We start from the raw sequence: 27,910 nt of genomic DNA, 5'->3' as shown, positions 1-27,910 counted from the left end.
CGGGAACAGGAAGCCCCACTTAGTTATTTTTTAAAAGGGCACACACTTAAGCTTTAAAAAGTATAGAGTCCCATCCATCAGTTGAACACAACCAGAGTAATATTCCCCACCAAATCTACTTCCTTATGCTAGAACAACATACCTTTTGATATGCTACATGAACCAGTAGATTAGCTGCATAGGTTGATGGAGCATCTTGTTTCTTATGCTATCAGTCTTGGCTATCTTGTTTTGATGAGGCTGTGTGAATTCAGAAGTTATAATCCCATTATCAGTCTGAAGTGCTGGTGGTGGTGTGTATTCTCAGGACTGGGGTGTGGGCTGAAGATACATACAGTAGCAACTTTGCAGAAGTGATTGATGTCTGGATGGTAGACTGCCTCAAGGATACGTATGCTGTGTCTGGTATAATGGAAGACTGCCAGGCAGGATATTAATGCAATAAACCAACAGGGTTTGGTGTGGGGCTTTTGGCCGCTGTAGGGAGAACTGTAATTATTCCACATTATAGAAGAGCTTTTAGCAGAATAGGCATAGGAGAGTTAGTCTTAGCAATTGCCTAATAAATGGGAGCTCAGAACATCCATCCACAGCAAAGTTCCAAAACCTGCTATGCTAAATATTTCAGCCAGTTTGTGGTTAGGTAGGACCATGATATGACGCCAATCCCTTTCAGTTGTTAAGAGACCCCAGTTTTGGATGATGTAAAATGAGAATTTGTCTGCTTAGAACTGATGTTCCACATGCTCTTCCTCTTAGACTGGTGACTGGGGGCGGCCGCCGAGACCACATAACACCGGTCTTGAAAGACCTACATTGGCTCCCAGTACGTTTCCGAGCACAATTCAAAGTGCTGGTGTTGACCTTTAAAGCCCTAAACGGCCTCGGCCCAGTATACCTGAAGGAGCGTCTCCACCCCCATCGTTCTGCCCGGATGCTGAGGTCCAGCGCCAAGGGCCTTCTGGCGGTTCCCTCATTGCGAGAAGCAAAGCTACAGGGAACCAGGCAGAGGGCCTTCTCGGTAGTGGCGCCTGCCCTGTGGAACGCCCTCCCATCGGATGTCAAAGCGATAAATAACTACCTGACATTCAGAAGACATCTTAAGGCAGCCCTGTTCAGGGAAGTTTTTAATCTGTGATATTTTAGTGTATTTTTGGTTTTCTATGGAAGCTGCCCAGAGTGGCTGGGGAAACCCAGCCAGATGGGCGGGGTACAAATAATAAATTATTATTATTATTATTATTAAGGCTGCTGGCCCCTTAAGTTCAGCAGTACTGGAAGGTTCTCAAGCCCCTTTGGAGAGGTTCCCCCATCCCCCCAAATTCAGAAAGGCCATCCACAAATAGCTGAACTGTTATGGCAGGAGAAAGCAAAAGGGCACAAATTTCTCAAGTCAGAATCCCGCCACAATTTTTTTTGTCTGAATAAAAATCACTTAAGAGAAAAAGTTGTTGGGCTATTGCGCCATCGCTGTTACAAATAGAGCTGTAAGACTTATGCAAGTACGCCACAAGCCTATTCCATCCATTGTTTGAAAGTTTATTTACAAGACGTTCAATATCTGTAACAGCAGTATATAATAAAATCCATGATTCCAGAAGTAGTGCTTCCATGGTATTAAGGTCAGAATACTTGATCCACTGTTATTTCCTGAGATTCAAATATCTTGAAGTTTGCTGGGGGGGGGGGGAGGGGAAAAAATCAAGTTACCATAACTACATTGGTGCTTCTTGAAACTTAACTTCTTACCTTTCTTTCTTTGGCCTTAATGCTTGCTTTTTAAAAGTTTGTAAAATAAGCGCTAGCAACTTCAAAGGAGTTTGTCATGCTAATATATCTCTGTTCCTATGGTTACATAGAATTAAACCCTTGCATTTGATTAAAGTTACGTGAATATTCTAGATCCAAGATTAGTGCACTTGATGGGGACACAAAGAGCCCACTTCACACAGATTTGTAATGCTTTGTCCCAGGCCCTGAGGATTAAGTTCTGTTTAATACAACAAAAAAAGGAGCCCTTTACACTTCACACGGAAGGCTACCGAGATTGCCTCTGATCGCTGAGTCTTAATGCTTCCATATTTAATTCCCTTAAAACTCAGCTTGGCTGTCTTCCAGATGGCTGGGGTCGCTGAAAGTTTATTAGCTTAGTTATAAAGGAAAGGTTTTAAAAGCCATAGTTTGGTCTGAAAATCACAAATGTACCTAAGAGAATTACTGCCAGTTACGCAGAATAAGATTTCAGGGTTGTGTTACAAATATGCGGGAGGGTGGGGGGGGAATACAAATTTTGTAATGCCCACTCTTAACTAAGTGCACTAGCTAGGGTGTCACTGCTGCCTTTCAACATTGTCCTTGTGGTAAGGAAACAAAAAAATGCATACAGTCTTTTATATTCTAATATATCTTGTATCTACATTTTATATAGGCTATATTTTATACTCATCATTTATAGCCTACATTCTGTGAATAAAAACATGTGAATGAAAAACCTTCTTACTAAAAATGCTCAACCCAATGCATCACTGAGAATTCTACACAGATGTATTCACAAAGGCAGACTGGTCCAATTCATGTTGTTACCCAAGGGCAAGAGTTCCAAAACAGGAATGGAGATTTGTTCGTTTCTATTTAACAAGACTGTATTTACCACTTACTAGAACAACAACCAAAAAAGCCCCCAAAGCAGTTTAACAAAACAGTTAAAATACCAAAAACACCAACAGAAAACAAGTATTAAAAGCAAGTGGCATGAAAGTTTAAAACAAACTTAAAACTGGTGAACAGTTAATGCACTCCTGTTAAACTGAAATGCTAGAATTGTATGCCTAGGCAGGGCTTGCCGAAACAAAGTTCTTAGCAGGCATGGAGAACGATTCACTGAAGGCACCTGCAAAATATTAATGGGCAGGAAGTTCTCAAGAATGGGTGGTGCAACACTAAAGGACCCGTTGCCTACAAAAGCAGGGCAAGCATGGCATGGCAAAAGCACAAGTCCTGCAGAGCAAAATAGCAGAGAGGGCACATTCTTGGGTCATTTCCTTTTGGTATATAGAGGGTAGACAAGCTTCATAATTCCCTCCCTGGAAAGGTTTATCTGAATCTCAATCTTCCTCTGAATAGTATTAAAAACCCTTATATTCAGACACCTTGTAGCCACTATGGTGCTATGGGGCTGAAATTCTTGAGTATGGATTTTTCCTTGCGAGTACAGTAACCCCGCAACTCATGCAGGGGTTACATTCTGTGGAATGCACCAAAAGCCAAAATCTCATATAGTTAAGACACACTAGGTTCAATGGGGAGGGGGGGATTGCCAAAGCCTTCTTACCCAAACGTCCGTCCACTTTTTAATTTCTTACGTTTTTTTTGCCAAGCACATAAACCTGAATACGCACAAATTAAATGTGTCTAAGTTGCGGACTTACTGTAGTCATGCTTTATATATTGAACAGTTTGTTTTTATCCCAGTCAAACACCAAACTCTTTGTTCCACCAAACAAAGAGTTTACAACGGCAGCCCAAATAATGGTGAAATTTGTATTGTAAAAGCAGGGGGTCAAAACATCACTCACACTTACTATTTGATATGAAAAAACAAGACCTTACCTGTCCTCCACTGTTTTGTTAGATGGGTAGAATACTTTGAATGAAAAGCCACTTCTTGGGAAAGATCCCTGGAATGAGGGGGTAAGAAAGGATTTTAGTTTTTAAAGCTCGTCATTTGGATTTCTTAAGAACTTCTGAAGGGCTGTAGCTCAGCAGTACATCATCTACTTTGCATGCAGAAGGTTCAGTCTTCTGCATCACTATAAAGGCTTGGGAATAGCCCATCTGAACCCTAGGGAGCCACTGATAGTCAACATAGACAACAGAGACCAGATCTGACTCAATGTAAAACCAGCTTCCTTTGTTCTCGTCCCCATGGCAATAGAACCTTGATAAAATAGATTTAATGAGCAGGTAATGCCCCATGGCTGGGCTATCGCCTCACCTTGTGCAGGATGTCCCAGGAACTCTCTACACTTGCCTTTTGTTTTGAAACGCCAATTGCGTACCTGCCTGGATCTTTCTAAAAGGACGTACCGTATTTTTTGCTCTATAAGACACACCAGACCATAAGACGCACCTAGTTTTTGGAGGAGGAAAACAAGAAAAAAAGTATTCTGAATCCCAGAAGCCAGAACAGCAAGAGGGATCGCTGCTTAGCGATCCCTCTTGCTGTTCTGGCTTCTGGGATAGCTGCGCAGCCTGCATTCGCTCCATAAGACACACACACATTTCCCCTTACTTTTTAGGAGGGAAAAAGTGAGTCTTATGGAGCAAAAAATACGGTAATTTAGATTCTGGAAAGGCTAAATCAGTAGCTTTCCCTATAACACAAGGCATCTCCAATTTGTTCAGCTTTACGGGGACACCTCTAAGAGGCTGATCCATGCCACTCTTTTCAAAGACACATTGTTCTAGCACCAGACTAAAGTAGAATCTGAAACTCCACATTAACAAAACAGTGCATTGCTTGCAGAAGAATAAGTACTAGTCACCACCACCTGGTAGCATTTAATTTAAGAATAATAATGGAAGGAAGGAAGGAAGCTCAGGTACAATAACTTTCAGTTAACTTGCCCTTTTTTTGTTGTGGAAAAACTAAATAAATGTTTCTACTATATATCCATCAGAATGAGCGGCACCAAGTAGGAACAATCCCAACTAAGAGTGTGTACTAACAATACATTAAACACATTTTTTTTCTTACTAGAGACTGTTTTTCATCATGCTTACAGAAGAAAGAAAGGAAGGAAAGGGTGGATAGAGAGATAGGATCTTACGGGATTTATGCAGAGGCAATCAGTGTTGGTCACAGTGAACGGGTCATATTTGTCAGCAAAGACAATGAGATCCGGCAGAGGGTAGGTTCTCAATGTATAGTCATAGGCCCAGTAGACAGGACTAACATTAAGGGGCAATGGAGTCAGATGCCCTTGTGATAAAATAGTCTTTACAAACTGCAAGGCAAAGAACAAGGGCACACAAATTACTTTGGTTTCCATTTGAAAGCAAAAACCTGTTTTTCAAACTACTATATAAATCACAAACCATCTTCCTTTCCTGATGATTAGCACATGTTAAAAAGAGCACTATATGCTTCATTTTGAGTTCTAAATCTGGTAAACGAAGTCAGAATTGAGACTCATTCAAACCTCTGCAGTCTTGCAGGGTTGTGCGGTGACTTGGGGAACACTAAGGTAAAGGTAAAGGGACCCCTCGTGGCCGACTCTGGGGTTGCAGCGCTCATCTCGCTTTACTGGCCAAGGGAGCCGGCGTACAGCTTCCGGGTCATGTGGCCAGCATGACTAAGCCGCTTCTGGCGAACCAGAGCAGCGCACGAAAATGCCATTTACCTTCCTGCTGGAGCGGTACCTATTTATCTACTTGCACTTTGACGGGCTTTCAAACTGCTATGTTGGCAGGAGCAGGGACTGAACAACAGGAGCTCACCCCGTCTCTGGGATTCGAACCACCGACCTTCTGATCGGCAAGTCCTAGGCTCTGTGGTTTAACCCACAGCGCCACCCGCGTCCCTGGGGAACACTACTGTGGCCCAATGAAATTCCCATGCTACCAACAGCATCTGAAGTGATCTCTGAGGACCATGCTTTGGGGAAGCTATACTTTTCTAGAGCAGAGCAGCTGCAAGGCCTCTTGTATGGAAGATGAACCATTTGGAATCCAATTTAGTCATCAGAATCCATCCATACATTCAATACTGATTTATTAGACCTAGAAGGATTTGATAACAGATTTGGGTGGCACGCTTATTTATGGTATGACAAAAAGCGAGTACATAAAGGTTTTGAAAACCACATCATAAGAAAGTCTCTGATAGAGGTTTGGGAAAAGTATAAAAACTTGTTGGAAGCCAAAACTCCGTATTGGTTATCACCATTAGAGGCGTTGAGTGTGAAAAAAATCAATATGAAAGGGGGATGGGCAACTTATCAGAATCTAATAACAAAAATTGAAGGCAAATGGAGTTTGAAGCCGTTTGAGGTAGTTAAGGAACATGTTAATGATTGGCTGCATTATTTTCAAATCAATGAAATGTTCAAAAAAGATTTAAGATTAAGAGGCTTTGAGGATAAAGAGTCGAAATTTCAGAAAGAAATAATAAACTGTGATTTTAAAGTGTTGGCTAAAATGTACAAGATATTACTAGAGTGGCATACAAAGGACGAAGAGATAAAATCGGTTATGATTGACTGGGCCAAAGATTTTGGATATAATATGCAAATGGAGGATTGGGAAAAATTATGGAAAGATGGTTTAAGATTCACTGCATGTACAACAATAAAAGAAAATGTGATGAAAATGATGTATCGATGGTATGTAACACCAGTGAAGTTAGCAAGGATGTATAAAGGATGTAACAAATGTTGGAAATGTAAAGAAAAAGAGGGTACATTTTATCATATGTGGTGGGAGTGTAAGAAAGTAAAAAGCTTTTGGGAAATGATATATAATGAATTGAAGAAAATGTTTAAGTACACTTTTGTTAAGAAACCAGAAGCGTTTTTACTTGGTATTACAGGGAATGAGATTAATAAGAAAGAAAAGAAGTTATTTTTATATGCAGTGACTGCAGCAAGAATACTGATGGCTCAGAAATGGAAGCAAGAGGAGTTGCCTACACTAGACGAATGGAGAATGAAGATGACGGACTATGCAGAACTTGATAGACTGACTGGAAGGATCCGAAATCGATGAGATCAGAGATTTATAGAAGATTGGGAAAAGTTTACAGAATATATGCATAAATTAAGTGATAATCAAATAACGTTTGTAAGCTTTAATGAAGCTCTGTAACAAGAAATGCTAGAATATGAGTAAAACTAAGAATTAATTTATAAAAATAATTGAAGAAAGGTTTTAGAAATGTGTAAGAAATTAAGAAGGGAAGGAGTATCAGGCAAGTTGAGGGAAGTCAAAAAGAGAATGGATATAAAAAAGATGTATGATTTGTATAAATTTTGTATTGGAAAAATTGAATAAAAATAATTTATAAAAAAAAAAGAATCCATACATACATTCCATTAACTATATTAAAAAGTTTCTACAGTATATGCAGAAGAAAGAAGATGGAATTTCAGCTCCTCTCTCTCTTTTCAATGACGACTACTTCTCCCTCGGTAGAACACTTGTATACGTGTACCATATTATTTGCACAGAAATGCACTGAACAGAAAAGAACTTTGGGTGTGTGAAGATTAAAATAAGGCGGCCACTTTAAACATACTGCATTCGTCAGGACACCCAAAGTTCCCCTTCTGCTCCTGCCCCGGCAGATTTGGGAGGGCATGCGGGAGGCAGTAGAGAAGGGAAAGTCTCGTTGTTTGAGCAGGTATCGCTTGCAGAGTGTTGAATATCACCCAGAGTACAAGTGGGAGTCCACTCCGCTGGTAATCAGACACAAACGGCCTCAGTTCAGTATACCTGAAGGAGTGTCTCCACCCCCATCGTTCTGCACGGACACTGAGGTCCAGCGCCGAGGGCCTTCTGGTGGGTCCCTCATTGCGAGAAGCAAAGCTACAGGGAACCAGGCAGAGGGCCTTCTCAGTGGTGGCACCCGCCCTGTGGAACGCCCTCCCAGCAGATGTCAAAGAGATAAACAACTACCAGACTTTTAGAAGACAGATGGCAGCCCTGTTCAGGGAAGTTTTTAATGTGTGACATTTTAATGTATTTTAAATCTTTGTTGGAAGCCGCCCAGAGTGGCTGAGGAAACCCAGCCAGATGGGCAGGATATAAATAATAAGTTATTAATTATTATTATTATTATTATTATTATTATTATTAGATGGTTTTCTCTGGGTGAGATCCAAATGTGGCAGTCCACTTGCACAGCCCACTTATTTAAAACGGCCCTGCAATCCTTGGATGAAGGGTAGTATAGGAGTTGAATAAAAAATAAAAGCAATGAAGAAATCTGCTTGCATATACCGTATTTTTCGCCTCATACGATGCACCGGCCCATAGGACGCACCAAGTTTTTTGGGGGGGAAATAAAGAAAAAAAAAATTATTTCCCCCCCCCCAGGCGCTTGTGGGGCCGGCAGTGGGGAGACGCACTGTGCCTCCCAGCTGTCCCCGGAGCTTGCGGGGCAGGCAGCGGGGAGAAGCGCTCTTCTCCCCGCCGCCCGCCTGCAGACCAGGTCCGGGAACAGCGGGAAGACGCGCTGCGCCTCCCAACTGTCCCCGGAGCTTGCGGGGCTGGCGGCGGGGAGAAGCACGCGTCTCCCCGCCGTCAGCCTCCAAACCACATCGGGAGACAGTGGGATGGCGGCGTTCCGCCTCCCCGCTGTCCCCTGACCTTGTGGGGCTGGCGCTGCGGCTCTCCTGAAGCCTGGAGAGCGAGAGGGGTCGGTGCACACCAACCCCTCTCGCTCTCCAGGCTTCAGCGAAAGCCTGCACTCGCCCCATAGGACGCACACACATTTCCCCTTCATTTTTGGAGGGGAAAAAGTGCGTCCTATAGGGCGAAAAATACGGTACTGTAAGGAGTTCTGTTTTCTCTTCTTCCCTCTCCAGCCCTCCCCATATCCTCCAAATCTGCTTCCTCCCCACCCTTCAGAGCAGGTGGAGGTGGGGGAGATGCAGAGGTAAGGAATGGAATGAGAAGCAGGTGCCTGATCACATCACACGGGATCTCTTCCTCAATTTCTTACTCTATTACTAAAAATAACCATGCTAGAATAATAGTAACGACCTAACCAGCAGAGGCTTATTCCCAAATGTTTCATGCTTTTTTTTGCCTTACGTGATTAGAAATATCCAAGTTGCTGTTAGGAAAACGGACACAGTTCCGGCACATCTTATTTACCAGGTCTTCTCTAAAGATTATTATTTCCTGAGTGCAATACTGGACTCTGGAAGGAAGAAGCGCAATTTTATTTTTTCAGGGTGATTAAACAGGCATCCAGGAGAGACCATCAGCAAGGCAGAAACACACACAGACTTCTCCCCGGATACTCAGAGTATTAACCCTACACAAATATGTAGCGTTATGTGTACTATTAATCTGACACGTATTAAAGCTCTCAATTTAAAAGATCTCTTTTAAATTGGGACATTTACCTGCAAGGGTTTGTAGTGAAGACTGAAAATGGAACCTGCTGTTTGAACTCTTCAGTAATGTTTTCAGGAAGTGGCGGCCTGAAATAAATTTGTGTGGTATGTATTAGAAATAAATGTGTGTATTCTCAAAGTTGGATGTTTGAATGAATCACCTTAATTGTCAAGTCACAAGCATACCTTGGCAAAATTGAGCCTGGGCCAGGGTCCTCAGAGCCAGGAACAAACACAAATCGACTGCTATAAATAGTTGAATACATATACTACATTTAACATAACTGATAGGTAAAAATCAAAGCATAAGTAAAGTAAATGGCAACATTACTCATATACAATTAGAGTTTTAGAACTGGATGGCAGGCCACATAAACCTCCAGTTATGACAGGTGAATGAACAAAGGTGCACTCCTCCATTGTATGATACGATACGATAATCTTTAGTGTCATTGTCCCATACAGAACAACGAAATTGAAAATCTACATCAGACATTCAGAAACCAACAAGCCTGCTATCCCAGCTATCCCAGCCTGGTTAGCCCCCTAAAAACTCTGATACCCCATAATTAAATACAATATACTCCCATAGAGACTACCTTACACTGCGTTTAAAACCAAAATTGCATTTGGATAGAAACTGTTTCTCAGGCGGCTAGTCCTAGTCTTTATAACCCTGGACCTTCTTCCAGAAGGCAGAAGCTGAAAGAGGTCATTTCCAGGGTGCACACTATCCTGCGCTATCTCTGCAGCTTTCATATGGCACCTGGAAGCATAGATTTGATCCAAGGTGGGGAGAGTGCACCCAATTATTCTCTCCGCAGTCTTTACAACCCTGGACAGCATTGTTTTTTCCCTGACCGTGCAGCTCCCAAACCACACACACAGACCATAAGTCTCCCAAGACAGACGGGATGCCGGCAACAACAAAATGTTTAAGTGTGGCTGAACAAAGGAGAATGAACTTTTTGGCAGCTGTTATCAAAATTCTGAATAAATACTTGATGTGAATGGACCCATTTTTCTTTCTTTCTTTAAGTGGGACTAAATTCTGCAGGGTGGAATGTTTTCTCTAACTGACAAATCTGAAGAACATCTTCTTCAGTAAGATTTTTCACCAAGCAAATAAAAACACAGCACATACCTCTTATGGATACTGGGGTATTCACATATGATATTTGCAAGGGCTTTCAGTGAACCTAGAGGTACAATCGTAAAAGCTTTCCTATGAAACTGCATAGTTATTCCTACATTTTCTCATCTTATCCACAGGTAACCAATATGCATCTCACATGGACAGCTGAACAACACTTACGCAGAATACCTCTTATTTCCCACCACCTTAAGTAACTAAACAAGTTGGTTATATTGTAAATGGCTTTGTGGAAGCTATTTCTCACAATGCAAAGATCACTAAGGCAGTATTTTTATTACTGAACCTAAGCAAGTTTAAATTGAGATATCAATTATAGCTGGGCAAAACTGTAGTTCCATTTCAGCCACTTCTGGGTGAAAAGCCACACTGAGAACCCTAGTGTGTGGGGGGGGGGGGGGAGAGTGCTGCATATTCAAATAAACATGGCATTCTCTAGGATATGAGCCTGCTGCCATGGTGTCCTCCCTCCCGCTTTACTTCAATCACTGTTGAAATGGGTAAACTCTTCTAACTGGGAGCGGACCCTGAGACCACATAACACCGGTCTTGAAAGACCTACACTGGCTCCCAGTATGTTTCTGAGCACAATTCAAAGTGTTTGTGCTGACCTTGAAAGCCCTAAACGGCCTCGGCCCAGTATACCTGAAGGAGTGTCTCCACCCCCATCGTTCTGCCCGGATATGGAGGTCCAGTGCCGAGCGCCTTTTGGTGGTTTCCTCCCTGCAAGAAGCCAAGTTACAGGGAACCAGGCAGAGGGCCTTCTTGGTGGTGGCACCCGTCCTGTGGAACGCCCTGCCACCAGATGTCAAAGAGAACAACTACAAGACTTTTAGAAGACATCTGAAGGCAGCCCTGTTTAGGGAAGCTTTTAATTTTTGATGCATCAATGTATTTTGATATTTTGTTGGAAGCCGCCCAGAGCGGCTGGGGAAGCCGAGCCAGATGAGCGGGGTATAGATAATAAATTATTATTATTATTATTATTATTATTATTATTATTATTATTATTATTGAAACAGCTCAGTTGCCACCACATTCCACCAGCTTCATTCAAAGCATGTCAAGTTTGTACCAGTCACTCACTTTTTTATTTTATTTTTATTTTTTGATGGAACCCCGCACATGGGATTTTGTATATAAATTTTCCCTCGGCTCTTTTTGCTGGCCCATGTAGGACCAGCATGGATAGTTGGCCCTGGTGAATATTTGACGTTTTCTCCCCTTGTGATCTTGATTTATGGGCTACCACTAAAACGAGGCTGCATTTTAAGCTGTATTTTAAACAGTATTTCAACCTATATTTTAATCAACTGTTCGTTTGTTTTTAAAAAGTTTTTACTGTATTTTGTATTTGGTGTCAGCCACCCTGAGCCCGGTCTTGGCCAGGGACGGCGGGGTATAAATAAAATATTTATTATTATTATTATTATTATTATTATTATTATTATTATTATTAGCTTTAGCCCTCCCATTCATGACAAATTCCCACCATGGATCTCTCTACAGAACTGTCTCTCAAATGTTTAAATAACACACAAATAGAAAAAAACACAAACTATTCACAACATGCAATAAAGCAGTTGACTCCAAAGTACCTTTTAGCGACTGAATTTGGTTTTTCCCGTATGGGGCAGAGGAAAAGTTCCCACAGAAGAAGAAGCAAGTTGGAGGCATGGAGGAATAACCTGGTTAAAGGAAAAAGGAACATCACTGACTTTTGATTTGGTAGCACGTATCTTTTTTGTTTTTACATATTGCTTCACATTTCAACCGAAACCTTTAAGCGGTTGACAAATATGGGTCAAGAGAGCTACCTGAAAACATAATACGCAGCTTCTCCAAAACTTCTGCTTGGTCCAGCCAAACGTCCGAAAGGAACACAAACATGGCGTCCTCATTTTCTTCTTCCAGCTGTTTCAATTTCGCAGAAGATTTCACAGAGGTCGAGGAAGGCCCTCCAAAGAAGTTTGTGTTTCCATAATACGCCCTACAGCGTGAACAGCAAACACCAGAAGGCTCCATATAATAATAATAATAATAATAATAATAATAATAATAATAATAATAAATTTTTATTTATACCCCGCCCTTCCCGGTTCAGAAAACCAGGCTCAGGGCGGCAAACAACAAATTTAAAACACTTAATTAATGCAACAAAAAACAGCATAAAATACAGTATAAAACGTTAATAACAATAAATTCAGAATACAAAAATCAATTTAGGGGCAAAATCCATCCAATAAACATTAGATGATCACCAGGGCTAGCTGGCTAAATTAGTCCTGTTTGGGCCAGCGAGGAGACCAGGGGAGAATTACCTGTGGGATTCCAGAGTGGGAAATCTTCATAAAAAGGGGAGGGGGAGGGAAGGAAGGGGAATGAAAGATCAGGCTAAGTTCAAACTGAAAGCCAGGCGGAATAGCTCCGTCTTACAGGCCCTGCGGAAGCAAGTTAAGCTCATTCCTCTCCCAGATCACCTCCTCAGTTTGTCACTTGTTGGTTGCAAAGAGTTTGACTTTAAATGAGGGTCTGTAGCTTCCAGCATTGAACACTGACTCCCCAACCCAGCTCACTCTGTCCCTCACCTGCATAAAGTTTCTGAAATGCAAATTTTTGCTGATAATAATCCACATGACAAACATCAGTTCCTCAAGAGATTAAATAAACTGTATACTCTTACACCTAAGATTTTCCTTCATAAAAATGGAGCAAAATGAAAATTTATAGTTTTATATTTTCTTACCTAGTTGTTGTAGAAGGCTCCGTAGGGGGGAAGCCAAATGCGTTGACGTGAAATATTTCATCTTCATACCAGCCTAGGAAATAAGATTAGCATGTTTTTTTTCCAAATTCAAAAAAACCAAGGTATGCTTTAAACCTATCACTCCCATTGACACTACATCCTCCACCGAAGATGCCAGGCTCTCTGAACATATTTTACATTATTTTTCTCCCAGGTTCTCAAATGTGTAAATAATACACGAACAGAAAAACCACAAGCTAATCGCCTACTGATTCATAAATGCAATAAAGGAGCTGATCCCCAAGTACCTTTCAGCAAGCGAATTTGGTTTTTTCCATATGGGACAGAGGAAAATTCCCACAGGAAGCAGCAAGTTGGATGCATGGAGAAATAACCTGGTTAGAGGAATGTCTTACTCAGAGAGGCCCACCTAGAGGTCTGCTTAAGATCACTGCAGTGCCAGATAAAAACATTTCTGTTTTCCTGGATTTTGAAGAACCGCTAGATATTTTTGGTTTAGTAGAATAGGCATGGAGAGCTTCCACCAAACAGAACATCCAAGCTCAACAAAGCTGTTCTTTTAGGCTGGGTTCTTCTTTTGCAACTTGATATAGCACTTTTTATTGTCTAGAGCCCTTAGATTTTACCATCTATTTAAACTGGAAATTTGTAGATCTTTTAGGACTGGTGTTATATGGTCCTGGAGGCAGCTCCCAGTCACCAGTCTAGGTGCCTTTGACACCCAAGATAGATATTTTAGGACCCACCCTACTCTCTGGATTATAATTCATTTTAATTGTTTTTAATATTGCATTTTTAAATTGTTATAACACACCCTGGGATCTCATGATGAAGAGCAGGTTAATAATGTTGTTGTTGTTTAGTCGCGTCCGACTCTTCGTGACCCCATGGACCAGAGCACGCCAGGCACTCCTGTCTTCCAGGTTAATAATAATAACAATAATAATAATATAATAATAAAGGTAAAGGGACCCCTGACTATTAGGTCCAGTCGTGGCCGACTCTGGGGTTGCAGCGCTCATCTCGCTTTATTGGCCGAGGGAGCCAGTGTACAGCTTCCGGGTCATGTGGCCAGCATGACTAAGCCGCTTCTGGCGAACCAGAGCAGCGCACGGAAACGCCGTTTACCTTACCGCCGGAGCGGTACCTATTTATCTACTTGTACTTGACGTGCTTTCGAACTGCTAGGTTGGCAGGAGCAGGGACCGAGCAACAGGAGCTCACCCCGTTGCGGGGATTCGAACCACCAAGCTTCTGATCGGCAAGTCGTAGGCTCTGTGGTTTAACCCACAACACCACCCGCGTCCCCAATAATATAATAATTAATAATAATAACAACACATAAGTTGTTGATGCAATCTGTACTCTGCTGGAGTGTATGGATTGTGTACACAACTTCTGTATGAATAGGTTCTGTTCAAAGCCTTCGAACAACACCTAGGCAGTGTCCTCTGGTACAATTCTCTCCTCTCCACCCTTATTTGTTCAGATCCCAGGATTTATCATGCAAACAGAGCCAGTAGTTATATCAGCTGAACAAGTCTGACCTTACTGAAAAGAGTGAAGCTTGAGAAGAAGAAAAATGATCTGGCTTACCTTCTGTTAAAACAAAACATGACTCTGTGTATAAGCCACTGTGGAACTGGTACAGAACAGTTAAGGAAGATATTCTTGCTATGTAGGCAGCAATATAGAAATGATTCTAATTGTTCTAATCAAAGCAAATGAACAGCTGTGGCTCAAAACACAGACTTTAGGCAAGGCTGTGAATATTCTTTGCACCTTCATTTCTACACATGAAAGCCAGCAGTCTAAATTTTTCCATGTATTGGTTAAAACAGAACAATAACATTTAGGCCTTCATACTGTTGTAAAAATGCAAATTGCTAAGGGCCAGCAGAGAGCTCATATACAAAAATATTGGGGTTTTTTGTCAGCTGAGTAGCAAGTGCAGGAACAGAAAACTTCCATTTCTAGGTGAATCTCCAGGAAGACGGTTATGATGACTACAGCTGTGTGTGATCATGGCAAGTTGATAGTTATAAAGATAAAAAGGCAGCTGTGTAAGCACTGTTGGGTGGGAAAAACTATGTTTTTAATTAAACCGTTCCAGCTGTTTGGCTGCAAAAGCAGCAACACTCAGTGTCTGGCCATTTGAAACAGAGGAGACAAGTGAGGACTAGGTACTGTACAGGAATGAAATGGAAGAAGATTGGAAGAAATGTAAAGTTTATTTACAGAAACATTGTAAAATTAAGGAATGTTAGAAGGATGTTGGAATGAAGATATGTGGCTTTAGCAGAAATGTTATAAAGGATTAAGTAAAAATAGATTGTTAATTGGTGAAAAGAGGGAAAGTAAAGTTACATTATATTAAGATAAATTATAGGACAAAAATTGGGAAAGATGGAAAGGATTTGCTGAAATAGCTAACTGAACTAGAATACAAAAAAGGGAGGTGTGAGGAGGTCAAGGAAACAAGCAAATGAAAGGTAAGTTATGGGAAGGTTCGTAGTGTTTTTAATAGTTTCTATTTTTTTGTTTTTTCTTTTTTGTTTTTTTTCTTTTTTTCTTATTATGATGTATTGTACTGTTTTTGTTTAATTTGGTGTTTTCTCTTTTTTCTTTTTGTAACCTTTAAAATTTAAATAAATATTACTTTAAAAAAAAAAAAAGGAATTTAATGCCCCAGTCCACAGGGTTAACAACTAAAATCAACATGTGAAAAAAACGAAAAGAAGGTTGGAGAAAGGAAAACTTTGTAGCAGTTGAATGAGAAAAAAGAAAGCAAAATAAAATAAAATAATAAAGAAACCCTATACAATGATTAAACTACAGGTAGGAAAAAAGACTTGGGGGGGGGGAAACAAGTAGAAAGTCCACAAAGAAATGCAAAAGGGGAAATATAAGTTTTTCTCACTGTTCAGTCCCTTTTCTTATTTAGGATGCACATAAAAGGATATTGCTTTACTAATGTCCAGCTGGACAACTCCTGTTGGATCTTCCAAGAAAAATTTTCCCTTAAAAATATGGATAAAATAAATTAGGGCCAAGCCATTCAGCTTCAAAACACTCGCCTTGAGGTCATGCAACTGTAAAAAACTACACTTCTGCTTATATTAGTTGAATATTTCGGACCATTCCCCTGGTCACATTTTAACACAAATCATGTGCATCGCCACCAGAACACTGAACAGCAACGTCATCTTAAGAGCCGCTGATGTGGCCCGGCTTACCTCTTTCAGCTGGGTTATCATCCCCAGAACGATAACTTCCTTAACTTTAGCTGAGTTCCCCAAGAGAGTTTCTATAGTTTTGAGCTACAATCAGAGACAAATAAATTAAATTAGTTAAGGCCTGCGTTTCCCAGATTCAAAAATTAGCTACACGGCCCTTAGAGCTACTTTACCCCCTTTGAATGTCAGTCCCTGGTGCCCTACTGCAAACGGCTCTCAGCGGTTTTTAAAGACTCCTTAGTTTGTCCTTCGTTTGCTCTCGTGGGACGTGGGTGGTGCTGTGGTCTAAACCACAGAACCTAGGACTTGCCGATCAGAAGGTCGGCGGTTCGAATCCCCGCAACGGGGTGAGCTCCCGTTGCTCTGTCCCAGCTCCTGCCAACCTAGCAGTTCAAAAGCACGGAGTGCAAGTAGATAAATAGGTACCGCTCCGGCGGGAAGGTAAACGGTGTTTCCGTGCGCTGCTCTGGTTCGCCAGAAGCGGCTTAGTCCTGCTGGCCACATGACCCGGAAGCTGTACGCCGGCTCCCTCGGCCAATAAAGCGAGATGAGCGCCGCAACCCCAGAGTCGGCCACAACTGGACCTAATGGTCAGGGGTCCCTTTACCTTTACCTTTAGTTTGCTCTCAGGAAAAATGGGAGCTGCTGCTTGAGAAACGCAGGCCCAAAGTCTCCAAAAGGCCTTTGTGTTGCAAGGTGCAGGATATAAATTCTGTAAATATTTAAGTAAGGAAGTAAATGAAAACATTTTAAATTTTACCTGGAATTTACTTCTGCTTTCCTCTGCAGGTGCGCCAATAGCAGATGGTGTGAACAGTTCGTGCCTATGCGTTCTCTGCACAGTGGGAAATACAAGCCAGGTAGCAAAGGAAGGCACCATGCAGTTATGGTTAAAACATTTCCCCCCATGCAGTGATGCCCTCAAGCTATTATCTTTTTCCTTTTTTTTATTAAAGATTTTCTTGTTTTACAGAAGTATGTGTAATGTCTCTCGTATTTTTTCCATGTAACATTTTTACAAATCAGTTTCATTTGTTGAGACGTTAGGGGGAAATAAGGGGTGGAGGGGGGGAAGATGGGTGGGGGTGGGGTCGGGTGGCGATGTTTCTATTTTGCTTAATGTACGTAGGGTCTGGTGTCAGTGTTGCTCATGCAGGTTCTCTGCTGCTCAGTTGTTTCTTTGGTGGTGAGAGAGGTGTTACGATATAGAAGCAATGCAGCTGCAAAGTGCTAGCTTGAAAACAAAACATGATGGGAATGTTGGGACTGTCCGTGGGAAACAGAGGGACAGTCATTTCACAGTGTGAAGCACCGGAATTAGCTCAGAGTGTAATATGAGCTCTTCCGTTTGTTCCTGTCCAGGAAGAGCAGGAAGTGTTTGTCACTAGACTGCTGGAGTTTGAAGAGAGCAGTCATGTTTTTTGTAACGCTGCAAAGACAGAAATAAAGGCATGTAAATACGTTTCTGTCTATCTCTTTCCCCTGCCAGGGGGGGCAAGAAAGAGGGGGGGTGTTCTTCGCACGCTGAGAAGGATCGCCTATTGCGACCTACCCTGGATCTTGCTGGGGAATGCAGCCAGGGAGGTCAACAGGAGATCAAGCCGGGTGCCTGGAAGAGTTGCCAGTTTCTCCTGATATGGGCTTGATTTCCGACAAGAGGTTGGACTTGGCCTACGGTATGGTTGTTTGTTTGTGATTGGCTATGGTGATCTTTGTTTTCGTGTATGAGTGGGGTGGGTGGGTGTTTTGGATCAGGTTAGCCATATTGATTTGTATGCTGTTGGTGGATTATTGTCCTTGTCTTGTTGGGCTGTGTATGTGATAAAGGGGAGCCATACTGGGGTGAAGGTGTCTTCTTCTATTTGTCCCCATGTGAGTTTCAGTTTATTGGTTAATTTTTCTAGTAGGGCTGTTTCCCATACTATTTGGTACCATTGGTCCATGCTTACTCCTGACAGGTCTCTCCAGTGTCTGGCTATGATGTTTCTGGCTGCTGAAAGTAGGTGAGTTATGAGTTCTTTGTGGTGTAAATGGGCATTGTTGTCTTGGAAGATGTTTAGTAGGGCCAATTCTGGGGTGATGTCTAATACTTGCTTCGTTATTTTACATATTTGGAAAGCACCATGCAGTTATGGCTAAAACATTTCCCCCCGTGCAATGATGCCCTCAAGCTGTTATCCCACGTTAACCACGGTCCTAGCCTACTATGGTTGGGATATGTGCGTTACAAGCTTGGTGGTAAAACGAAACGATGTTCCACATCTACAAAGTTAATTATTTGGAAGGAAACTGCAGCTGCTTGCTTAACATATAATTAACTCGTGGAATTCGTTGCCACAGCATTTGGTGGCAGCCACTATTACAGACAGTTTTAAGATGGGAATAAGCCAAATTTGTGAAGGAAGAGGACACTGTCAGCAGCTGTCAGCCATGGCAGCTAAGTGGAACCTCCTTGTCCAGGGGTAGCATACCTTGCAAAATCAGTTGCTGGAGGGCAAACAGCACAGAAAGGCTACTGCCCTCAAGTCCTTCTGTGGGCATTGGGAGCGTCTGAGTGGCCACTGCGGGCAGAGGATGCTTGGCTACATGGGTCCTTGGGTCCGATTCAGCAGCATTCTTGTCATGTACTTATGGCATTGATACGTATCTGATGGAGTATTTCCCCACTTTATCTCACCTGCTGCAAGATGATGTAGCGCTCCCGAAACAGTTCTGCTTTATCCCTGGCAGAGCCGAATAAATTTGGAGCCAAATGGCCGGTCATTGAGAGGCTGAAATCAATTTTTACAGATATTTGTGTAAAGGTGGGTTTTAAGTGAGCACAAAAAGTGTGCACTAATAATAATACAGGACTGCCTCTCCTGGTATGCCCCATGGAGGACCTTAAGGTCCACAAATGACAACATTTTGGAGGTCCCAAGTCGCAAGGTGGTTAGATTGGTCTCAACTAGGGCCGGGGCCTTTTCAGCACTGGCCCCGACGTGGTGGAACGCTCTGTCACAAGAGACCAGGGCCCTGCAGGACTTGACATCTTTCCGCAGGGCCTGCAAGACAGAGCTGTTCCGCCTGGCCTTTGGTTTGGACTCAGTCTGACCCTTATGTTTCCCTCCCCTTATGGTTTTGATCTATGGGCTACTATTAAAATGAGGCTGCATTTTAAATTGTATTTTAACCCGTATTTTAAATTGGGTTTTATTCTTTTCTTTTCTCCCCCCCCCCTCCATTATGTTTTTATTGTAATTTTACTGGTGTCACCTGCCCTGAGCCCCGGGGAGAGCGGGGTATAAATAAAAATTTATTATTTATTATTATTAATAATAATAGTAATAATAATACCCTGTCCATCTGGCTTCCCCAGCTGCTCTGAGCGGCTTACACAATATATAAAACATAATAAAGCATCAAACATTAAAAACTTCCCGATACAGGGCTGCCTTCAGATGTCTTCTAAAAGTTGTATAGTTCTTTATCTCCTTAACATCTGAAGGGTGTTCCACAGGGAGGGCGCCACTACCGAGAAGGCCTTCTGCCTGGCTCCCTGTAACTTCGCTTCTCGCAGTGAGGGAACCGCCAGAAGGCCCTCGGAGCTGGACCTCAGTGTCCGGGCAGAACGATGGGGGTGGAGATGCTCCTTCAGGTATACTGGGCCAAGGCCATTTAGGGCTTTAAAGGTCAGCACCAACACTTTGAGTTGTGCTTGGAAATGTACTGGGAGCCAATGCAGATCTCTCAGGACCGGTGTTATGTGGTCTTGGCGACCGCTCCCAGTCACCAGTCTAGCTGCCGCATTCTGGATTAATTGCAGTTTCTGGGTCACCTTCAAAGGTAGCCCCATGGAGAGCACATTGCAGTAGTCCAAGTGAGAGATAACTAGAGCATGCACCACTCTGGCGAGACAGTCTGTGGGCAGGGAGGGTCTCAGCCGGTGTATCAGGTGGAGCTGGTAGACAGCTGCCCTGGACATAAAATTGACCTGCGCCTCCGTGCTAAAATAGGGAACTAGGAAACTTTTGCATATTATAAGTCAAACCTGGTCTGAGGAAATGGGGAAACAATAGTTGGGATGCCAGCTCTTCCGAAACTCAAAGCCAGAACTTACGGGAGAAACTTCTTTCTTTCAGAATTGTAAACGTATCTGGGGATATCAAATGCTCCAATAATGTTGAAAATATGTTCCCTGGGGATTAAAACAAAGACATACACAGTAAGGCACATACATATGAATGCATTTTAAAGAAAAAAAATCACTTTAAGAACAATTTGATTCATTATCCTACTGTATCTTATTCATGTATTTTCACATTTACAAGAAATACACATTTACAAGAATACGGTTACTTTGATTTTCAATTTATTCTAGCAGACGCAAATAAAACAGCTTCCCTAGGGGTTCAAACACTCCCCTGGCACAGCTCAAGGAGTTCAGAAGCTTTCCCTTATGCTTTTGATTAACCAGTTTGTTGCGTCCTAAGAACATCAAAAAAGCCCTGTTGGATGAGAGCAAAGGACTATTTTCTCACAGTAGCAAACCATTTGCCTATATATGAAGCACCCAAACTGAATATTAGCACAACAGCACTCTCTGATTCCCAGCAAATGACCAGGGGCATGCCACCTCTGCAGCAATACAGGGGTACCTCTGGTTGCGAACAGGATCCGTTCCAGAGGCCCGCCTGCAACATGAAAGGAACGCAACCCGCAGCGGCGCGTCTGCGCATACGCGGGTTGTGATTCACCGCTTCTGCACATGTCATTTTGCAAGTCTGCACATGCGCGAGCGGCAAAACCCGGAAGTAACCCTTTCCGGTACACCCAGGGCGCCACGGGACGTAACCTGAAAGAACGTAACATGAAGCAGACGTAACATGAGGTATGACTGTACAGCCACCCTGCCTAGTAGCCACTGATAGCAGTATCCTCCATGAATTTGTCTAAGACTCCTTTAAAGCCATTCAGGTCGATTACCATTACTGTCTCCTATGCCAGCAAGTTCTATAGTTTAAGTGTGCACTGTATGAAGAAGGACTTCTTTTTCCCCTTCCTAAATTTCCAAACATTCACCTTCATTGGAGATCCCCCAGATTGCAGTGTGATGACAGAGGGGATGTTTGTTGTCCACTCCTGGACAAACTGTGATTTATCTTACTGATGGTTAGTGAAACTAAGCCACAGTTTATGAAGATGGCTTGCTTTCGCTAACCACAGCTAAATGAGCCATAGTTTATGGTTCAGATTACAAACTTAGTGCTCTCCTACCTGCCCTAGTATTGGTTGTACACACAAGTAGAACATCTGAATAGGACTTAAGCCAAAGAGCATTCCAGACTTACTGGGCTGTATCCAACTAAGTCAGAGGTAGAATCTACACACATATAAAAACTGTCCTGAAAATGCTTTTTTAAAAAGCGTTTTAAAAAATACATTGAATTTTCCTTAAGGCTCATCATCGCCATCTAGTGTCACCTTGTATATTGCACTTAAAACAGACTTAAAACTTTATTTTCAGCTGTATAGCTGAGTCCTCTATCTCATTTAAATAACTGACAGTCAAGTTCATGGATTTTTAAAAAATATATATTTTATTATTATTATTATTTGCTTTTCTGTATAATCATACCATCAATGCATACTGTGTTACAGTCAAGCACAAGGTAATAAGAAAAGAAAAATAACTTAAATATAATCAGTTACAGATAGGTAGCCGTGTTGGTCTGCCATAGTCAAAACAAAACAAAAAATTTTTTCCTTCCAGTAGACCCTTAAAGACCAACTAAGTTAGTTCTTGGTATGAGCTTTCGTGTGCATGCACACTTCTTCATACCCTCTTCGATACCTCCCTCTCTATGGAGGCGCAGATTACAGCTATAACAAAGGCGGCATTTTTTCATCTCCGCCAAGCTAAGCAGTTGGCCCCTTATCTCTCTCACCCTGACCTAGCCACTGTGATCCATGCGACGGTCACCTCCAGACTGGATTATTGTAACTCGCTCTACGTGGGGCTGCCCTTGAGACTGACCCAGAAACTCCAGTGGGTGCAGAATGCCGCGGCGAGACTCCTTATGGGGTCTTCACTGCGAGACCACATTCATCTGGTACTATACCAGCTGCACTGGCTCCCGGTGGAGTACAGGATCAGGTTTAAGGTGCTGGTTTTAACCTTTAAAGCCCTATACGGCCTAGGACCCTCGTACCTACGGGACCGCCTCTCCTGGTATGCCCCACAAAGAAACCTACGGTCTGCAAATAAAAACATCCTGAAGGTCCCAGGCCTCAGAGAGGTTAGGCTGGCCTCAACTAGAGCCAGGGCCTTCTCGGCTGCGGCTCCAATCTGGTGGAACGCTCTGTCACAAGAGACTAGGGCCCTGCAGGACCTGACATCTTTCCGCAGGGCCTGCAAGACAGAGTTGTTCCACCAGGCCTTTGGTCAGGGCGCAGCCTGACTCCCTCCTCTGGCAACCTGCACAGAGTTTTGCTTAATGGTTGCCATCAACTTGATTTTAATTAATTTTTATAATGAAATATTTTTAGAATGTTGGTTTATTTGATTGTTTGATTATTTGATTGTTGTTAGCCGCCCTGAGCCCAGCTTCGGCTGGGGAGGGCGGGATATAAATAAAATTTATTATTATTATTATTATTATTATTATTATTATTATTATTCAGATACACACACTTCTTCAGATCTGAAGAAGTGTGCATGCACACGAAAGCTCATACCAAGAACTAACTTAGTTGGTCTTTAAGGTGCTACTGGAAGGAATTTTTTTGTTTGTTTTAAATATAATCCATATGTATATGAGCAATAATCGCAACATAACTTATTCCTCCGCTCTTATATACATTGATGTTAACTCCCCTTTCACTCTTTCCCTGGTTTCCTATCTGGTATCTTTTCAAACTGCATTTTCTTACTCTACTAAATTGTTTTCACTGCCATACACTATCCCACTTTGTCACATCTACTGCTGAGTATTTATACATCCTGTTACACTTATTTTCTTGTTATAGTATTTTTCCATATAACCTATATATATTGTCAAATCTTCTTTTAGTTTCTTATCATCCTTATTTCCTAATCTGTTTGTCATGCTGGCGAGTTCCAAATAATCTAATATTTTAAGGTGCCATTCTTTCTGTGATGATACCGCATCTGCTCTCCACATTTGTGCTACCAGAGTTTGGGCCGCTGTAGTCACATACATCCGTAATGTAGTGTGGTTTTTGGGGAATTTCTGCTGTTATTATTCCCAGAAGGAAAGCTTCTGGGTTTTTAGGAAACGTTATTTTAAACATTTTCTTCCCAATTCTATCAGCTAATGATCTCTGGTAAAAGCCACGCAGACATGCCATTTTAATGTAAGAAAAAAGATTACAGTCGCTCAGAGTCTAAAGAAGGGGCTAGCGCTAATGAGTTTTAAATCTGAAATATCAGCAGGGAGGGCTACAAATGGCAATTAACTGAATTTGATGGCAGAAATGTTCCCAGTGGTTTGTTTACTCCTCTATGTGAATTGATGCCAACTTACATGGTCTCATCTAGGGACTGGCTGCATTCCAGGACTGCGGCTTCCACCATGGCTCTTTCAATCATATTACATGTCACTGAAGAGAACAATTCAAAAGATTAAAATGGTTTACAGATTGTTCTTTGTTGAAAGAAAATTATAGGAAGATGATGCATAGATGGTATATGACACCAGTGCAGTTAGGAAAAATGTATAAAACTAGCTCAAATATGTGTTGGAAGTGTAAGGAAAAGGAGGGGACATTTTGCCATATGTGGTGGGATTGTAATGAAATTAAAAAAATTTGGGAAATGACATACAGTGGTACCTCAGGTTACATATGCTTCAGGTTACATACACTTCAAGTTACAGACTCCGCTTACCCAGAAATAGTGCTTCAGGTTAAGAACTTTGCTTCAGGATGAGAACAGAAATCGTGCGGCAGCAGCGGGAGGCCCCATTAGCTAAAGTGGTGCTTCAGGTTAAGAACAGTTTCAGGTTAAGTACGTACCTCCGGAACGAATTAAGTACTTAACCTGAGGTACCACTGTACAATGAATTGAAGAAAATGTTCCATCTAACATTTGCTAAAAAACCTGAAGCATTTTTGTTAGGGATTGTAGGAAAAGACCTGCCAAAGAAGTTGAAAAATATCTTCATGTCTGCGACAACGGCGGCCAGAGTCTTAATAGCACAAGGATGGAAGACTGAGGAAATCCCGACTAAAGAATTATGGCAAGAGAAAGTGATGGACTGTGCAGAATTGGCAAAATTGACACTACGGGACAAGGATAACTGTGACTTTAAAGATGAATGGGAACCTTTTACAAAGTATCTAAAGATCCAACAAAGTGAATTGGACTCCTTGGCAGGCTTTGAATAAACACTCACAAACTTTTTATTGATAATAACCAGTTAGATAAATTAAGGATTTATACAATTTTGTATCATGCAGAGAATAGCATTTCTAGAGAAACCAGAAATTGGAACTGAGGGAAGTCGGGGGGGAGAGCGGGTTGTTTCATGGGAGGGAGGGGGAAATTAAGGATGATATGTCTTAAGATAATATGTTTTGTTTAAATTCCTAATAAAATTTTTTTAAAAAAAGATTAAAATGGTAACCTGCGCATCTGCAGGCTACAGAAGTATTTCACAAAGCATTGTAAAATACCTTTGCTTCAAGAGAAATCATAACAGAATTGCAATCTTATTAGCAATGAGAAGCTAACTGGAACATAATGCTCTATTTGCATTATCTATCTGACCCAAAGTTCTGCCCCTGCCATCTATTGTGCCAATTATTAGATCCATAGAACTTTTAACACACTTGATTATCACAGCCACACAAGGACGCCACAAAACTCATAAGAATCCAACCTTCTTTTCTCTTCAAAGCATTTAAGGTAACTAAAATTCTACTTACAAGGCTGCTTTTCCACAGCATCAATTATATTTTCTATCATATCTTCAAGCTCCGCTTCATTAACTGTCTGAAGAGCTTCTGTGAGATACTTGGTAGCTTCTCTGATTAAAGAATAAATAACAAAATTAGTCAATATGTGATTGAAACGATTGTAATAATGCACATGACGATGGCATACAGAAAGTGAACCTGAACGTAAGAACTGCCCCATTGAATCATTAGTTTGTCAACTAAAATACAGTTATACCTTGGTTGTTGAATGTAATCTGTTCCGGAAGTCCGTTTGACTTCCGAAAATGTTCGAAAACTAAGGCGCAGCTTCTGATTGGATGCAGGAGCTTCCTGCACTCAACTGGAAGTTGCGGATGTTGCGTTGGACGTTCGGCTTCCAAAAAAGTTCATAAACCAGAACACTCACTTCCAGGTTTGCAGCATTCGGGAACCAAAATGTACGAGTACCAAGGCGTTCAGGAACCAAGGTACGACTGTATATTGCTAATTTCAGCAGAGGGAGGGGACCTGCAGGCAGGGCCAGATTTAGGTTTGATGAGGCCCTAAGCTACTGAAGGTAATGAGGCCCTTGATATGTCCAGCTGTCCTTTGTGAACAACAAATTGTCGTTGTTTTTTGTGTTGAATATATGCTATATGGTAATTTATGGACCTAATAGGTATCTCAAGCCATTTGCACATAACAAAATACAGTGGTACCTCGCAAGACGAATGCCTCGCAAGACGAAAAACGCACAAGACGAAAGGGTTTTTCGTTTTTTGAGTTGCTTCGCAAGACGATTTTCCCTATGGGCTTGCTTTGCAAGATGAAAACGTCTTGCGAGTTTGCTTCCTTTTTCTTAAAGCCGTTAATACCCAGGGAATCCGCGCTCTGCAAGACGAAAAAATCGCAAGACGAAACAACTCACAGAACGAATTAATTTCGTCTTGCGAGGCACCACTGTATATATTTTATCAAATGAATTGTTGAACTTAAATACAGTTTAGAAGTATATTAACAGTGAAATACAATTAAGTATATTAATAGTGAGATTTTTATTAAGCTCTAAGTTAAAGTGATTTTTTACTCATAACAAACTTAATAATGCAAACACTTTGACATTTGGCAATAACGAAAGTTCCTTTAGAAACACGATTTACAAAGACTCATAATCTAGTCTCTAGAAACTTGCTATAATATGAAATAATAATTGTAGGTTTTATTTGTTTTTTTATCTTATATTTTGGAAATGTACATTCAGGTTTGGTTTTTTTCATTCATCTGCTTTGCCAAGTAGTCATCGGGTGGATGTACACCGGCTCAGGCATCCCCAAACTCGGCCCTCCAAATGTTTTGGGACTACAACTCCCATCATCCCTAGCTAACAGGACCAGTGGTTAAGGATGATAGGAATTGTAGTCCCAAAACATCTGGAGTTTGGGGATGCCTGGCTTGACTCTTTTTTTTCCTAAAAGCTTTCTAACCTAATATGTATAAACCTTTCCCACATCTTGCAGCACCAAATCCCCCATGGTCCTTGCGACCCGTGGCTGATGGTGGCCCTTCCAGATGTTAGATTCGGGTAGGTAGCCGTGTTGGTCTGATGCAGTCAAAATAAAAATAATTTTTAAAAAATTATCCAGTGGCACCTTATAGACCAAATAAGTTTGTTCTGGTATAGGCTTTTGTGTGCATGCACGATTTTAATGTTTTTTGCTTATAATGTTTGATGCATTACTGTATTTTAGTATTTTGTTGGAAGCTGCCGAGAGTGGCTGGGGAAGCCCAGCCAGATGGGCGGCGTATAAATAAGAAATTATTATTGTTGTTGAAGTTGTTATATTATTATTTAGTTGGTCTGTATTGTATTGTATTGTATTGTATTGTATTGTATTGTATTGTATTGTTGGTCTATATTATATTATTATTATTATTATTACTATATTATTAGTTGGTCTAAATTATATTATTTAGTTGGTCTACATTATTATATTATATAGTTGGTCTATAAGGTGCTACTGGACAATTTTTTTTATTTCTTCCAGATGTTGTGAGACTCCACCCCCATCAGCCCGCATGACCAAGGGCAGGCATAGGCAAACTCAGCCCTCCAGACGTTTTAGGACTACAATTCCCATCATCCCTGACCACTGGTCCTGTTAGCTAGGGATGATGGGAGTTGTAGTCCCAAAAAACATCTTGAGGACCAAGTTTGGCTACGTGTGAGCCGCCCCCGCTTTCGACGTTGCCTATCCATTTCACACGAGGAATACCCAAGTCATCAGATATGGCGAAAAAAGATCCATTCTTTGCACATACCCTTTCTTATCTTTTTGTCAATTGAGGAGCCCCAGGGGGGATGCGGCGCCCGCGCGCGCCTGAGGCTGCGTTCACACGTTCACTCGTACACGTGTACACGCAACCCACGCGTGGGTTGGGGGGGGCAGAGTCTTGCTTCCCACCCTCCCTGACCCCGGGGTGTTTCTGCCAGAGAGGGCCCCCCTTCTTTGCCCGCTACTCACGCGCGGAGCAGCAAGCCGTGCATCTTGAAGGCGGCGCCCACTTTGCCCCTCAGCTTCTCGGCGGCCATCTTGAAAGGTTTTCCCGCCAACGGCCAGGCCGCCGCCTCCTCGGCCCTCGTCCGGCCCCTTCGCGGGGAGGGAAGGCCCGCCGCGGCGCCGCCGCCTCCGCTCCCTTCACCCCGCAGGGTCCT

At 42.0% G+C, this 27,910-nt stretch overlaps 1 protein-coding gene and 1 long non-coding RNA gene across 2 annotated transcripts; one reads left to right on the top strand and one right to left on the bottom strand.

Annotated features, from left to right (window-relative positions):
* The first annotated feature begins 263 nt into the window (after positions 1 to 263).
* On the top strand, positions 264 to 1,689 carry LOC310766349. Its single transcript, XR_014550088.1, has 2 exons — positions 264 to 736; positions 1,265 to 1,689. It is a non-coding gene; the product is annotated as an uncharacterized lncRNA (long non-coding RNA).
* POLE2 (DNA polymerase epsilon 2, accessory subunit) lies at positions 1,524 to 27,910 on the bottom strand. The gene is made up of 19 exons (XM_083615588.1): positions 27,720 to 27,910; positions 25,207 to 25,307; positions 23,805 to 23,880; positions 20,378 to 20,455; positions 18,956 to 19,049; positions 17,039 to 17,113; positions 16,279 to 16,362; positions 16,006 to 16,062; positions 14,639 to 14,687; positions 13,022 to 13,094; positions 12,093 to 12,265; positions 11,874 to 11,963; positions 10,267 to 10,321; positions 9,309 to 9,368; positions 9,132 to 9,209; positions 8,815 to 8,923; positions 4,830 to 5,006; positions 3,610 to 3,677; positions 1,524 to 1,676 (listed from the first exon to the last, which is right to left on the bottom strand). Exons 1-19 carry the CDS (start codon positions 27,785 to 27,787, stop codon positions 1,658 to 1,660), a joined length of 1,584 nt encoding a protein of 527 aa, XP_083471714.1. The 5' UTR covers positions 27,788 to 27,910; the 3' UTR covers positions 1,524 to 1,657.

Source organism: Podarcis filfolensis (genome assembly GCF_964270895.1).
Source record: "Podarcis filfolensis genome assembly, chromosome: 1".
NCBI lineage: Eukaryota > Metazoa > Chordata > Lepidosauria > Squamata > Lacertidae > Podarcis > Podarcis filfolensis.
This window is presented reverse-complemented; position numbering and strand designations above follow the sequence as displayed.